This window comes from Vigna angularis, chromosome 2 (genome assembly GCF_016808095.1).
Source record: "Vigna angularis cultivar LongXiaoDou No.4 chromosome 2, ASM1680809v1, whole genome shotgun sequence".
NCBI lineage: Eukaryota > Viridiplantae > Streptophyta > Magnoliopsida > Fabales > Fabaceae > Vigna > Vigna angularis.
In genome coordinates this window covers 43,556,528-43,572,883 of record NC_068971.1, presented here as the reverse complement: position 1 = coordinate 43,572,883, position 16,356 = coordinate 43,556,528, and the positions used below count along the sequence as shown (strand labels likewise).

At 30.7% G+C, this 16,356-nt stretch overlaps 3 protein-coding genes across 7 annotated transcripts; 2 read left to right on the top strand and 1 right to left on the bottom strand.

Moving 5' to 3' along the window:
- Positions 1-58: 58 nt before the first annotated feature.
- LOC108329014 (glutathione S-transferase L3) lies at positions 59-2,064 on the bottom strand. The gene is made up of 10 exons (XM_017562979.2): positions 1,984-2,064; positions 1,823-1,894; positions 1,670-1,730; positions 1,324-1,410; positions 1,140-1,238; positions 954-1,056; positions 783-859; positions 470-577; positions 238-318; positions 59-151 (listed from the first exon to the last, which is right to left on the bottom strand). The coding sequence occupies exons 1-10, from the start codon at positions 1,992-1,994 to the stop codon at positions 146-148; spliced, it is 705 nt and encodes a 234-aa protein (XP_017418468.1). The 5' UTR covers positions 1,995-2,064; the 3' UTR covers positions 59-145.
- A 3,152-nt stretch (positions 2,065-5,216) lies between these two features.
- LOC108328084 (uncharacterized) lies at positions 5,217-8,281 on the top strand. The gene is made up of 3 exons (XM_052872689.1): positions 5,217-5,736; positions 5,901-5,969; positions 7,379-8,281. Exons 1-3 carry the CDS (start codon positions 5,492-5,494, stop codon positions 7,875-7,877), a joined length of 813 nt encoding a protein of 270 aa, XP_052728649.1. The 5' UTR covers positions 5,217-5,491; the 3' UTR covers positions 7,878-8,281.
- A 3,694-nt stretch (positions 8,282-11,975) lies between these two features.
- LOC108329666 (protein MODIFIER OF SNC1 11) lies at positions 11,976-14,936 on the top strand. 5 transcript variants are annotated; one of them, XM_017563993.2, is made up of 6 exons: positions 11,976-12,432; positions 12,599-12,676; positions 12,772-12,900; positions 12,998-13,058; positions 13,473-13,545; positions 13,677-14,936. In XM_017563993.2, exons 1-5 carry the CDS (start codon positions 12,158-12,160, stop codon positions 13,506-13,508), a joined length of 579 nt encoding a protein of 192 aa, XP_017419482.1. In that variant the 5' UTR covers positions 11,976-12,157; the 3' UTR covers positions 13,509-13,545; positions 13,677-14,936. The 5 variants fall into 5 exon arrangements, with proteins under 5 accessions (XP_017419482.1, XP_017419481.1, XP_017419484.1 ...); XM_017563992.2 differs by having other exon boundaries at positions 13,470-13,545; XM_017563994.2 differs by having other exon boundaries at positions 11,977-12,432; positions 13,486-13,545.
- The last annotated feature ends 1,420 nt before the right edge of the window (positions 14,937-16,356 follow it).

Below are 16,356 nucleotides of genomic sequence, written 5' to 3'. Positions count from 1 at the left end.
TTATTACACTTCGGGACTAAACAATTTGATGGTCCCATACAAAAGTCTGAAATCAAAGTAACTGCAACACACCATCTTCTAAATTGAAACAAATCTTTATTCACTTTATCTTAAATACCAGTGCAACAGCAACACACTTTCACTTTTAAGCCTACAAAAGTATAAACATAAACAGTTAGCAGACTAGCAAAAGCAAGACTGCAACACAAAGTTTTGACTAGTTGAAGTTCATAATACCAAAAACTTTATCTTGAAAGCTTCCAAATACTCCTCCTTGTCTACTTTTGTCTGCTTATATCCCTCAATCTTATTAGCCTCCTGCAATCACAGTTAACTTAGAATCAGTAAATATAAACAAATCAGAATTGTGGAGATGGTTAGGCCTTATTTAAATAGACCACTCCATTTCCAAATCATGCAAACTTAATTTAAAAAGTCAATGTCTTTAGGATTGCACAGAAATGTGAACCTGAATCCATGTGGCTAGTTTGGGCCTTCCTGCTGTGATGTCGTGCTCAAAAATTTCAGAAAAAACCAATTGGATTCTTTCAATAAATGAAACATAGGCAATATCCGCCTGATCATAACCACAGTGTTTAAAATCATGAGGAAATTATTATACTATGATATAACAAAACTTTTCATTACATCTGATATGACTACATCTCTTTTTTTCCTTCTATGACTGACTAGATCACAGAAGGTTCTAACTTTCATACAACTTTATAGTGAAATCAACACGACTGAACAAAATTTCAAGATTGATGAGAATTTCAACTTACCAAACTAAATTGGCCAAGAAAGAATGGTCCATCATCAAATTTACCAAGAGCATTTTCCAAGTAATCAAAAGCAGCACCTGATTCAAATTGTCAATTTTAAACCATTCAACAATTCTGTATTCTCATTTTCTTTACTTAAATTCAGAAGAAAAAAAAAAGTTAAGATCTCACTGGTTTGTTGTACAGGATCTCCTTTATACGAAGAGTATACGCCACTGGTGAACGTATCAACATGGGATATCATTAGCTCTCCAAATTCTCTCTTGGCAGGATTCTAAAATTTTCCACTCATCAAGAGTCATGACTTCCCTTTCAAATTACACAGATAAATGTATAAAACTGATGTATATTTCTTACACTTGGAAATAGAGATGGCCCTTCAAAGTTGGCATCTATATATCTGATCAAATCAAGACTTTCTCCTAAAACCTTGCCATTGTGCTCCAACGATGGCACCTATAACATAAGAAGAACGTGTTATGATCCATCAACCGAATCAAATAGTTTCCTCCAGTTAAAAATACTGATCATGTCTATGTACCTTATTAAGAGGGTACACTTTCTCCTTATACCAAGAAGGCCTATTTGTGAGGTCAATAGGAACCAATTCGATCTTGTCTTGCAGTCCCTGAAGTTCACAAATCATCACTAAATAACAAAAAAAGAAGAAACAAGACTTGCATTGATATTTCTAAGAAGAACCAGAGAGTTTGTATATATATATATATATATATATATATATATATATATATATATATATATATATATATATATATATATATATATATATATATATATATATATATATATATATATATATATATATCAGAAGAACTAGACTTAGCAGAACTTGAAAACTGAAGAAACGGTACAAGTGAGAAAAAAACCTTGCAGTTTCTAGTTATCCATGCACGTTGTGCATAAGGGCACAGATAGCAAATGTACAACCTACAAACACCATCCAAATTACACACTCATAATTAAGTTATTATATCTATACAAAGAAGAACAATAATGGACAATGGGGTGATGAGTGGCACCTTGTGGTTCCATCAAAAAATGGGAGTGGTTCAGAGATGGAAGTTAATGCAGGAGGCCGAACATCTAACACGCTATGCATTGAAACAAGCTTAGAAAAGATGAAATGGTAGAATTAATAAAACACTAGAATTAATGTAAAGAAACATATGATATATCTTACGAAGTTGCCATTTATGTATATCTTTCTGTTTTAAGAAAAGTGATGAAATAACACACGACACGAATAGCAAATACAGAATGCACTGACTTGGAAGAGAGTGTTTGCATTTATAGGGCATAATTTATACTGTGAAGTTTGAAGTCGCAAGCAGTGACGAAATTATTGTTTTTTATATAGTGGGTGGCGGCACGTATTAGGTTCATTGAGATTTGAGAATCCGGTGACGTTATGTCTTATCATAGAACCTTAGTTCTGGTAATTGAGTTGCCTATGAAGACCTGAAAATTTACTATAAGCAACAAATCTTGGCTAAATATATATAATAATAGGAGAACTTTTTCTTTCACCAAAAAATGTCTTAACATTATGAAATATAAAAATGTTGAATTTTTTTCATACCCATTTAAGAATCTAAACATAATTTGAATTGGTGGGACTTAAAGTCTTGTTTGAAAAGTCCTTTCTTTCCAACCCTTTCTCTATCCCTATCTTTCATCCTAGAAGTAATTCATAATTCATACGAAGTAATTGATTTTTTTCATGAAAAAGTAATTTTAACAATTACTAAACTGATCCACTATTTAAATTAGAAATCAATTAAATGCATTTGAGAGATAACTCTAAACAATTTTATGATTGATCATGTAATGCTTTCAGTGAATTATATACACAGAATAAAACACGCTTCCAAAATTTTGAAATTTAGCCAATTATAAACTTTATAAATATATTCGCTAAATAATCATAAATGGAACGCGATACATTATTAATAAATAGTTATAATTTTTTTATATTCTATTACCATTCCATTTACTTTTCTCTCCTAAAAGCCATGTTGGACCATCATTTGGAAAAATGAGTAATAATATTTGACAACCAATATTGAATTACAATCATTAACCACTTACTTAATTACTAATCAATATATTATTGATTAATTTAGATATCATTATAAATATGTTGGTAATTGATTGTATATGAAAAAAGGGATTGTGAAACCATAGTAGACTTTAATGTTTTTGTTGGTATTATAAGAGAGGAATATATATTATTAGCTTCCTCATCTTTATTCAAAGGGTCCACAAAGATACAATACAACCTTAACCCATTAAGACAATGAGTTTTCGACAATAAAAACTCAAGAAGTCTAAATATACGAATAAAGATTAAAAAAAACAATGTAAAATAACATGAAAACGATATAATTCGATGCTATATACATGTTTTATTATATTTACATGTATATTATAATATTTATATAATTAATTTTTATTATATTTTTATAATAAAATAAATATAATTAGTAAAATAGTATAATATAATAAAAATGATAAAATATAAATTACTATTATTAATATTAAAATCATAAAAGTAAGAAAAATATAAATTTGAGAATATGGAAATGTCTTATTTAAACACATTATAAAAACAATTTATGCTTTTCTTTTCTATCTCCCAGTTTGACTGGATAATGAAAAAAGAAATATAAAGTAATAAGTTGTTATACATGTAAAATGCTAGGAGTTCAAATAAGTAAAATAAATAAGTTGGTTATAAGGAAGGAGCTTTTATGTTAAAAAGTGATAGTTAGCATGATATACAAATAAATAAATAAATAACCTTTAAGTTAGGAGTAGGTAAAATAAATTCCACCGTTAAAAACTACAATAATCCAAAAATAGTTTGTTTAAACTAAATTGAACTACTTTTTTTTTTACTAAACTAAAATTTGTTTTCTAATTTAACATACAACATTATTTTGAAACGAATTAAGTTAAATTAAAGGTTCGACTAAATTAATCTAAGTTCGAGACGAATAAGATTAAAAGTTAAGATAGATCAAGTTACATCAAATATATAATTATATATCCTCTTTATATATAATTATAGAAAAATTGAAAATAGTTTTTTTATTATGAATAATTAGTAAACACATAACTTTTTAAATATCTGCAAATTATTTAAATTTTAAAAATAATAATTAAATGGATAAAATTGAATAAATAGAAAGGTGCATAAAGTAATATATATAATTATAGATAAAAATACGTTTTAGCTATTGAAATAAAAAAAGTATTATAAATAATATTATGTAAATAATTTATTTATTATGAGTAATTATTTAAATTTGAAAAACTGGTTGGTAAAGAAATAAATAAATTTTTTAAGATGACTAATAATTTCAATTCGATAAAGTAGTTACTAAAGTGATGAAACTGAAAAAAAATTATTATAAATTATTATTTAAATTTAAAAGTAGTCATTAAGAAAGTAAAATTGAAAAAATAAAAAAGGACAACTAGAAAAATGCATCTTTTTTATATTCTTTATACATAGTTATAAATTATTTATATATATCTTAGTAAAAACAAATCAACTTGTGATCGGATATAAATAAGTCAACTTATGATTAAATAGAAACAAGTTAGATTATGATAGGATAAAAACAAACTAGTTTGTAGCTCAATAAAAACAAACTAGTTTGTAGTCCAATAAAAACAAGTCAGTTTGTGATTGGATAAAAATAAGTCAATTTATGGTTTGTAAAACAAACCAATTTATGATCGGTAAAAACAAATCGATTTATGACTACGTACAATAGATCAACTTATAACTGGATATTTACCTAAAATAATTTATAATAATCACTCTTGTGCAATATAGATGATATAAAATGTTTATACGTAATTCGAAATTAACAATTTAAAAAGTAACAAACTTTAATAAACATGATGAATAAAAATTTGTACATGTTATTACTTCTTGTATCCCATACTAATAAATAAAAGGAAGGTACTCTTCACTACTGTATCACATTATTTTGTTACCATTGTCATTATCATTATAATTGTTGTTGCTGTAAAGAAATAATAAGAGAGAAAATACCATAGAAAGAAAAGAAAAGAAAAAACACAAAAAAAGTTCGTTCTAAAATGAATTTCATGTATTCTAAAAAGAACTTTCTGATGGATTGTTCCAGGAAACTCTTAGCATTATATGCGTTTAAAGAAACTTGTTTCAGAAATTTTATTTAGAAAAGCTTATTTTGGAATGTATCAAAGCACTGTGAAAATTCTGTTCGAAAAATCTTATTTCAAAAATTTCATAAAACTTGTTCTGAAAACTTTTGAAATCTGAAAGTGAATTTACAGAGAATAAAGTAGTCATTTTGAAATCCGGAGGTGCGTGAAAACATTGTGGGGTTGAGAAAGTAAAAGTCTTTTATATTTGGATTAGTTATCCAGGCCCCAGTAGCCCACACAAATAAAAATGAAGACATATGTGAGTATATATGTCATACAACTGTAATAATAAATAAGAAAATCATTTTGCTCATTGCAACTTAGAGAAGGAACTACACAACAAAAACCTCCGCTTGGTCCTCGGAAGAGAAAGGAATCCTTGGCAGCGTTTTGGTGTCACTTCGTTTCATTCTCATTTTCAGCTTCCTCGTTTGTTCTGTTTTGTCGTTCTTTCCCTAGATTACTCGATCGATCTTTACATTCCAATGGCAACAGTTTCCGACAGTAATGACAACTATCCTGCACCGGAAAACCCTAACAAAACCCTAGACCCCACCTTACCAGATCCAGTCGTTGTCGCCACTGAGGCTGCCGACGATACCGACGCCACGGAGGCTGCCGACGATACCAACGCCACGGAGGCTGCCGAAGCCAAAACTTCTCCGCCGCCCGAAACCGGAAACGATGCTCCGGTCTCCGAGAAAGAGAAGTGCAATTCCCGAGCCGAAAGGTCAATTTCCAACCTCTTCCATTCCTTTGTTTTTCAAATATACATTCAATCGTTCGTATTGTTATCCTCTTTTGTCTATCGTTTTTCATGTTTTGATTTATATACCCTATTTTTGTGTATCAAATTTTAGGTTTATCTCAAGTGAGTATTTTCTTAACGTGTAGGTTTGGCACTGGGCCCGCTTGGCATGGATCAGAGCCCTCAAAGACTGAGGAGTTAAAGAGGAAGGCAGTGTAAGTTGATTTATATGCTCTTATTTCATATATAATTTTAGGTTAATATTATAGGTTTAGTTAAAATTTATAATGGATTAAATTTTAAAATTTTGGAAACATTTCTATAATTGAGTATTCTATTATCTATAACTATGGAGGATTCGTATTTTTTTAGGTATACACATTTTTTTTTTCAATTTTATCCTTTAATAACTGTTATTTTAAATTAAAACAATTATATTTTTTATTTTTACTCTTTCAATAATCTCTCTAAATTAATTAATTTATAAATTAAAAATAGTTATTTTACTATTTTATCTTTTGAATAATTACTTTTTTTAACTCAAATAATTATTTATAATAAAAAACTATTTAATAATAAAAATATATACAATTTTTTATAATTATTTGTAGTTTAATAATTTTTGTTAGAATAAAAAAGAAAGAACACTTATGCCCGTGTGTTTCCACTGCTTAACTATAAAATTGTTTGGAGTTATGTCTCATGTACTTGACCATTTTGAATTTAAATAGATCATCAGCCTAGTGACTGTTTAAATTATTTTTTTCATGAAAAATCAACTTAAACAGTTACTGTGAAACAATTAACTTGTATAAATGAGATCATTTATTTCTTATCTCCCTAAACTCATTTAAATGTTTGTGCTTAGATGAAGAAAAATAGGGTAAGAACTCTTGATATAAGGTAAGATACTAAGATGCTAGTAGTTTAACTCAAATAAATAAGTTGGTTATAGTAGGTGAACTTTATATCAGGATTTAATGGTTGATATGAGATAGAAAGATAGAAATGACATTTACATGAATCCAAGAAAGAAATGGAATTGAAGAAGTCTTATTTTTTCTAGGAAAACAACTTGTCCACAAGCTTGATGTTTATCCAAACACATAATATTATATGCATCTTTAATTTGATCTTCAAATAAAAGGTAGATATATTGAAATGTGAATATGATACTCTAGATACGACGAGATCAAAGTGCACAAAAGGGTTAAATAAGTTTGTGTACCGATAAATTATTATTCCTATTGAAATTGATAACTTGAAAAAAGTCAGTATTTTTCATATCCAATATTTAATTTTGCCATATTCCTCTCTGTGTTGTATTGTCTCTATATCCTATGTCTCACTTGTGCTTTGATTTTTTCGCAGTAACTGAATGTTTTATATGATCTGTTTAATTCTTCGATTAGTTTTTAAAAACACTTACTTTTGTTAAATTGTGTTCTGAGCCACACTCTCCGCAAAGCTTTGGAGTGTAGGCCCAAATTTATCATTTCATTTATAATTATTTTGCCAAACATTTTGTGAAATCATGTTCTGAGGTACAATCTCCATGGAGTCTTGGAGTGCAGACACAATATTATCATTTCCTATATGATTAATTGTTTACTGTTTTCTGTAGATTTTCCGAACGAAATTTTGAAATGGAGGGCAGAGGAATTAAGCAGGAGTCAAATAATTCAGAAGTTGGGGTTTACGAGGTACCTGGAGAACCTGCTATTGTAATTGATGGGGTGCCTGACATAATCCCTAGTGACTGCTCTATTGCTCTCCGTGATGGTCCGAGCAAAATAGAAACAAATGTGGGTTCAGGTTTGGGTGAATGGTTTGAAGGGAGGGAAGTGAGAAAGTGGTTTATGGGAAGATATTACTCAGGTAGAGTAACTGATTACGACAAAGATTCTCGGTGGTACAGGGTACACTATGAAGATGGGGACTCAGAAGATCTTGATTGGCAGGAGTTGGAAGAGGTGCTTCTTCCTTTGGATGTTACAGTTCCTCTGAAGTCATTAGCAGAGGAGGTTGTGAGGAGAGGCAAGATATCTGCTCCTAAGTCTTTTAAGAATGTAGATCATTCACAAAATCCCCATATCAAAAGAAAGACCTCAAAAGGACACTAGAAAAAGGTTTTTTGTTTAAAATTTAGGGATTTCTATTGTAGATATCAATTACAAGAGAAGAGACCCAATCCTAAAACGTAGTCCGGAATTTCATTTTCGGTACACACACCTCTAGGCTCTATTCCTCACCCTGTAAGTTATTTTCGGATCCGGAGGTGGGTAGCAGATTTGCATTTTAGGGTTTTTTTAATATAAAGGTAAAATGGGAGTTTAAATTCTACGGGGTTGTGGAGAGAAGGAATTAAGGAGGTAGATGCTGTGCAAGTAAATGGGAAAGGGAAAATTAGGAGTCACTTTATTATTGATTCATTCATTGATTCAAAGGTAAAATGAGTATTTTATAAAAATGGGGTGCATGAAAAAAAATGGGCTGCAGGTAGTAGCAGCCACCCATATATTGTCTATACTGTCAGTCCAATCAATCTCAGAGCAAAGTTTACGGTTTTTATCTTTTAAAGAAAATAAATCTATACCGACACGCACGTGTATACATTAAAAAAGTTTAACAAAATAAAATAACGTCAAATATTAATATTAATATTAATATATAACATATATAATATAATGTCTGATATATAATATATAATATGTAATATACAACAATTTAAGGTACAATATAGACCTTTATTTAAAATTAAATTAATATAATTGATATAATATATAACAAATTTATTATTTATTAGTAATTAGCAACATTTAATAAACTTTGAATCTTAGACCACTGAATAGCAATGAAACCCATATATTACTTACCATTTCAGCCCACCGAATACCCAATTAATTTAATTTAATATATATAACATAACAATTTTTTTATTAATTAGTAATATTTAATAAAGTTTGAATTGATCGAATTCATTGAATTCTAAAAAATTATAAATAATATACTTTTCTACCTATTGTTCTTGTAATGTAAAACAATGAATTAAAATTAAAAAATTTGGAAGTCAATGTATTGGTCACCACAATAGTGGTCCAATAAGGTTTCGACAAATTTTACAATTCTAAAACAAGTTGATCTCTGCTTCAATTTTTCTCTTCCAAAGAAAATAAATGTAAAAAGAACTATGTTTTAAGAATTTTACACTTATGTGGTAAGTGTTTTATTCAAAAAATAAAACAAAACCATACAACATTAATTAAAAACAGACTTGTAGCTGTGATAATATTTATGATCACAAAATGAACACACGTTGATTACTCAGTAGAATAGGAACTCGATCAAATTAGATAAAGAAAAAACATAATATTTTAGAGCATGGCATGATTTCATAAGATGAGCTATGTATTGATGATAGAATGTCAACCCAAAAAAATGACACAATTAACGAAACACAAGATAACATATATTCAAATTTAAGGGTAACTGTTCATGCTTCTACTTCTTAAAAGCAATACCAAAAGTTAAACCAATAAAACATATATCTTGTTAGGGCTTCTACTTAGAAGAAGTCGTACCCATAATTGGGACGGTACATAATTATTAATAAAAGTAGAATATTAAAAAGGAAATGACTCATTAGCGATCACTTTCACATTTCATTTCTTTGAACTTTAAGTGATTGAAAGCAAAAATCTCTTCACTCTTTGCTAATTTTGGTCGTCTTAGGAAAATTTCTTATTAGCACTTTACATTTGATTGTATTCCGATGTTTATGAAGTATCAAATTCACATATTAAATGATAATTTCTTGTTTTCTAGCTACAGAAAATATTCACATGACATATGATTACTTGAATGATCAAATTATGGGGATCAAACTAGAGAAATTGTGTTTTTTTTTTGGATATGTTATGGTCATTTGAAACTTGATTAGGTTCTTAGTTAACAGAAATCTAAGATAAAATGAATTAGTAGTTGAAATGTTGAGTTTTGTATAGGTTTAGTTTCAATTTTTGAAATTTTAACTAGTTAGATTTTAAATTTGAAGTTCTGGGTTATATGTGATATTTTGTAATATGTTATTTAGTTAATTAGAAATTCGGTGTAGAATGTGAAAATACGAGTTTAGGTGCTTTTGGAGTGTCAAAAATAGTTTGATGCACTAGTATTGAGTCTAATGATCAAATGGATGTTTATTTCTACTTATAAATGTGTTTTTCCATCAATTATAATGTTTAGAGAATCCCTTTGATCAATAGAACAAGTCTCAAGTGCATCAAAAGTCAATTTTGAAGTGTTCTATGTGTTGTCATGTCGCCTGAGCGCCCCTTGTTCCAATGCGGCTCGTGCTTGGACGCCCTAAACGTCATTGCACTAGTTTTAGGAGGTTTTCAGGATTCTAGACATTTGTTTTGGATGTTCATGAGGTTATTTTTTTTGGGGGGGGGGGGGGGGGGGGGGGGGGGGGGGAGGGGGGAGAGGGGGGGTTTAACCCTTCCGGAAATGTTGGTAAGGGTTTTGAAGCCATTTTCCTTGCCTAATATGGGTATCAAGGTGCTATAAAGAAAATTGTGTTGTTTTGTGATTTTTTATGGCTTGTAAGCGTGTTTCTAGTCTTTAATGTATTATCAACAGTCTCATGTATTGGGATACTGTGTGAATGAAAATTTTGCATATAAATATTGTGATGAGTAGTTTGTGAATGAGTTGAATAGTGTTGATGAACGTAATTCCATGATCCTCGTAGAGGAGTTACATGGTGGTTCCTTGTATTGTTGTTATTGTATGAATGTATGAAGTTAATTTGAGATTTATCGTGACGCTCTCAATAACCTCAATATCAAGTAGAGATGAATTGTTATGTGATGGAGAGTAGCAGGAAGTCCTAGTTTATGGTCAACGATTAGGGACATAAGTGTTGACGGATTAATCTTGTGGATGACATACGTTGGTGTTTGTATTTGGATTTTAATGGGTCTTGTTGGAGGCCATCACAAGTGCATGGACTACCGTAGCTCGACATTCATACTGTATCTGGATGGTTAAGTCTAAGCTTGTGACATGTTTAGGATGAATGTTTATCTTGTGGGTGTAATATAATGTATGATGGAACTTTCTTTGATTAAGATGAATTGTTTATCCACTACCTTACCTTGCTTCTGTGTTGTCTATCTTTGTGTATGTTTTCTATTTTGCGATGATAACTTAAACGGTGTGAGTTTAGGGAGGACATCTCTAAGGAGATTCAACTTTTAATTGAGAGAAAAACCAATAGGATAGACAATCTTTGGTATGTGAAGAATACAATATCTTATTTTAGTAGATCCAAGTTTCTTGTAAGTTTTCATTTATGTACGTCATATTTTAGTAGTTTTATACTACTAAATTGGGATATTATAAAAATAATAATATTTTACTTATATTTATTTATTTTTGATTTGAAAATTTTAATACATTATTACATTATCACCTTAAGTTTTTAGTAGTATATATACAATGAATGAAATGAATGATATGAAATAATAGAGTTAAGTGCATAAAAAAGGTATACTTGTTGTATATATTACTAAATAAGAATGAAAAATTAAATTAAAAAAAATGTTCAAATATCTTTAATCAAAACATTCAATAGATAAGATTAAAATACAACAAAAATATAAACAAGTTAAAATAATGACTAACAGGTATTTTAATTCCTATAAATATATAATTAATTCGTTAGACAAATTTAAGAATTAAAACTAGTCATCATAATTTTTTTACCACCTATGTAGTTTTATTTTGTGTATGTTAATAAAGATTTGATTAGAGTCTCGTATTTCTTGCAACCCCACGTCTCGTTTAGATGAATCCTTTAGAGATAAGAAAAAATCCCACTCAGAGTGAAAACCAGAGATTATGCCATTAATCATAAATTTTATAAATTAATTCTTACTCAGTTTATTTTGAGATGAGCACAAAAAATCAAGTCACAAAAGTCAAATACGTCTTAAGCTTCAGATTAAACAATTCGATGGTCCCATACAAAGACTTTTGTTTGAAATAAAAAATAACTAAAACACAACATCTTTTAAAATAATGAGGTGCTCTAAGAAATTATGGGGTGCAGGAAGAAAAAAGTCATATTGTTTTGCATTTATTACTCTAGCTCAGGCCCAGTAGCCCACACAAATGAAAATGTAGGCGTAGGTAAGTATATATCGTGCTCCTCGGCTCTAATAATAAATAGAAAATCATTTGGCTGATTTTCGCAACTTAGAAAAGGAACGACAGAACAATTTCCCTTTGTCTTCGGAAGAGAAAGGAATCCCTTGCCAGCTGTAACTCTGTTTCGCTGCGTTTCATTCTCAGCTTCCCCGTTCGTTCCCTTGATTATTCGATTGATCTTTCCCTTCCAATGGCAACAGTCACTGACAACAATAACGCCAACCCTGCACCGGAAAACCCTAACAAAACCCTAGACCCCACCTTACCAGATCCAGTTCTTGTCGCCACCGAGGCTGCCGAAGATACCGACGCCACGGAGGCTGCCGAATCCAAGACTTCTCCGCCGCCCGAAGCCGGAAACGATGCCCCGCTCTCTGATATTCAGAAGAAGATTCGCCGCGCCGAGCGATTCGGTATTTCCGTCCAGCTCTCCGAGAAAGAGAAGCGCAATTCCCGAGCCGAAAGGTCAATTTCCATCCTTTTCAACAATTTGGTTTTTGAATGTACATTCTATAGTCGGTGTTGTTATCCTCTTTTTTTTTCTGTCGGTGTTCATATATTGATTTATATACCCTAATTTTCTGTATCAAATATTAGTTTTATCTCAGTTGAGTGTTTTTTTCACGTGTAGGTTTGGCACTGCTCCCGCTTCTCAGGGATCAGAGCCGTCAAAATCTGAGGAGTTGAAGAGGAAGGCCAGGGCAGAGAGGTTCCACTTTTAAGTTTCCCTTTTTTTTTTCTGACACGAGCTTTTATTTTTCACTGTGAATGAAAATGAACACTGTTACTCATCCTGCTTCACAGATTTGGAATGCCTAGTCCTACTACAGCTGCAGATGAAGAGGCAAAGAAGAAAGCACGACTTGCTAGGTTTGCACCCGCTTCCAAAGTTGATCCTCTAGAAGAAGATAAAAGGAAAGCTAGAGCACTTAGGTGGGTGCTTGGCATAATTTGGTTTTCCCATGTCATGCTGCTTAAGAGATCGACCATGCATGGAGTCTTATTAGGTCTTTCTATTTTCTGTTCCCAGGTTTGCGAATTCATCATCAACTTCTATAGCTAGTGGTAATGGCGAAGGAAACATTGAGCCGGTAAGAACTTTTGGTCACTTCCAATGCTTTGAGTTATATAGAGACAAATTTACGGGTTTGTTTGTTTGATTTCTGTTTTCGAAACAGAGTTTAGTTTTCAAAACACAACTAATAAATGGTTGTTCAGACAGATGGTGCAGGACACGAAGTTTAGTGTAATTGAGGAAAATGTTGGAAAGAGTGAAAAACTAAAGAACAATAGAAAACGTAACCCTAACTGTTTCTCTCTTTTAGTTTTAATATCATTTATTCTGGAAACAATTTTCCAAACTCTGGATGAAGGATTTGATTTCCAAGCAATGAAAAATAAAATTACTTTGAGAACTGTTTCTTCTAATTAACAGTGAGAAGGGAATCAATGAAGTCCGATATTGTTGTGGTGATTGCTCTTTTTGTTGTGTTTCCAACTAGAAGGCTGCTATTGCAGGCAAAGCTGGAGGAGGTACCTGAATGACTGGTTGCGTAGTTAATTGTAGGAAATTTTCTTGTAAGTGAATGATCCTTTGCTCCTTATGCCATCCTTTGTTTTTGTATGTTGCGTGTGTTCAATTCTAGCCTGATTTGTGATGTTAAATTCAAATTTTATTCATGAGATTTTTCCCTTGACTTTTTCTGCAGTTTTTAGTTTAGCAGTTCAAGATTTGCAGAGCAACCTCCACATCATTTCTACTTTTCAGCGTATTAATCCTGGACACGTCTTTAATATGTTTGCTGATGCCTTTAGCTATGAGATAAAAGAGATTCAAGTGATCTGAAGAAACTTGTTTTCTATTTTAGTATTGGCTTCATAGGTGACAGCTTTGGGGTAATTTTGTCCATCTTCATTGGGTTACTTATCTTAAAATTTGCGGAAGTTTTGAATTTTGGAATCTACAGCTTAAAAGTCTAATGATCGAAGGTATGCAGGAACAAAGCTTTTGAAATTTCATCCACCCTCTGTTTCTAATGCATTGCTTATGAAATTTGCCTTTGTCATTGTGCCAGAAGGTAGTACCAGGTAGTTTTTTAAATCCAACATCATGCTGATCCAGTCTACTATTTAGGAAAATTATGTTGCTTAATATGTCGTTGAGTAATGATGATTGAATAAGAAAATATGCCCTCAAATAGAGGCATGTGCGCTGGATAAACTTGTTATATGCTGTTTACATTTTTTGGGCATTGTGGGGGAAGTGGGGGCTAGAGTTAGTTAATATGTCGTCATTAGTAATGTTTGATTCACTTCTCTTCTATGATTTTCCAATGGCTATAGTAGTAATTGCTCTTCAATCCAGGAAGAGGGGGGGATCATGGGAATACTACTGTGGCTTGTGTGTGGAATTACTTTTCTTGGATCAGTGTTCTTTAACTTGTTAATGTGTGTTTATGCGTCATTAGCCATTTTTAGATTTTCATCGTGATTAGATCTTATGAGAGTTGTAGCTATTAATGCACATCGCATGGATTAGAAGCATGTTTCTCGAGAATGGATCAATGGATTATGTTTTGGTGCGTGTAGATATGTTAATTTGTTTGGTCTAGAGCTAGTGCACAACTTTAATGGATCAGCTGAATGTTAAAGCTCAAGTTCCTGGTATTATCTTCTGGCATTCAAGAAAAAAAATGAGGGTGAATACTGGTAAGCTGAATATTCGAAGTGAAACCCTGAAGGCGATGCTGGATTGTGTAAACGTTTTAATGGGTGTTTTAAAAATGGGTTTATTTTGAAGGCTGTGGCTTCCAATTTTTATCATCTTTGTTGTTGCTTTAAGATAAGTCAACCCGATGAAGATGTTTAGTAGTTTACTTGATTGCCATAATTTAGAGTTGCACATTTGTAGGGCTTGATGTGGAGGGAACTCTTTACATATTGTTTTAATATCACTCCCTTGTAATTTATATTTGAGCTTTTCGTATGTTCCAATGTTTGGAGGATAAAGTATTATGCTAGCTAGTATAAATGAATTCATCGACCATTACATAGTGCGATACACACACACACACTTAGAAGACGACCTTGCCAGATTTTGCATAGCATTTTTGAAATGCAATAAATTTTATGTAGCATCGCCATCTAAGATACCCTTCAAAATATAGTCTAGGGAGATCGATTAGAATCTAGGAATTTCCTTCTAATTCTCAATCAAAGGCCTCCAAAGTTATAAATATGTTGACAGTTTTTATTTGTTAGATCTTATTAGAAGTTATAAAATTAAGGATCACAATATAGTTGTGGCTTTCAAGTTTTATTTAGTAATAGCATGTTAGGGTTTGTAGTTAACTGTCGTGTACGTAGTTTTATTAATAATTTTATTTTTGTAATATCTATAATTCATAATTATCATATTTCATATCTTTTGAATGGTTTAAAATTTTAGTAAAATAGGTTTTTATATAATTGTGAACATCAACTGTTAAAAAGAAATGAAGGTTGAGTGTCCGTATAAATGATTGTATGATGGCGAAATGCTAAATATTGTGTGGGAGTCTTTCTGTAAGTACTTTTAAAACACAAGTTAGTAAGACATTTTCGTTACAACTTTTTTCTTCAATGTTGGCTCTTGAGGTGAGAAAAAGTTCATAATATTTGGTCTCTTTTGCAAAATATTCCTATACAAGACACCTTTAATTTTTTTTTTAAAAAAAATTCATTTACTTTTAATTCTTTAATCTCTTTGATGACTAATATATTCATTGTTTCAATTTTTGTTTGCTATTCATATGAATAGTTAAAGTAGGTTTTCCACATGTTATTTATACACCAGGAAATTTAGACTATTCAAACTTAAAACGTAATCTTTTTCATTATTATTTAATGAATTCAGAAAATATTTATAATTAAGAGTAAAATAATTAGTGCATAAGATATTTTAGATTGGATCTTATGAAAAGAATTAAATTTAATTTTTAAATTAGGTCCTATAAATCATAAATAAAGAGGATAAGATTTATTTATCAAATTCTAAACACCGCCATTAATTAAATTGAAAATTTGATCGCAAAGCAATTTGGTGGGTACATATGCTAACCCATAGCTGAGGTTGGAGTCCTGAAGGTGCAAGCTAATTTTGATGGAACAGACAAAACCAATTAGGGTTCGTTTCATTTGTTAAATTTTAAAGGAACAGATAACAAAATAATATTTGTCCAATGTTAATATAGTTTTTCTTCTCCTTCTATTTCTTTTCACTTTTATTCTTACTTTTAATTTGTTGCACATTCTCGGTCTCTTTTAGCTGTTTTCCTTCATTTATTTTATGTTTAGTTGTTTCCTTCATTTTGATTGTTTTAAGATTTATTTTGTAATTTTCACCTTATT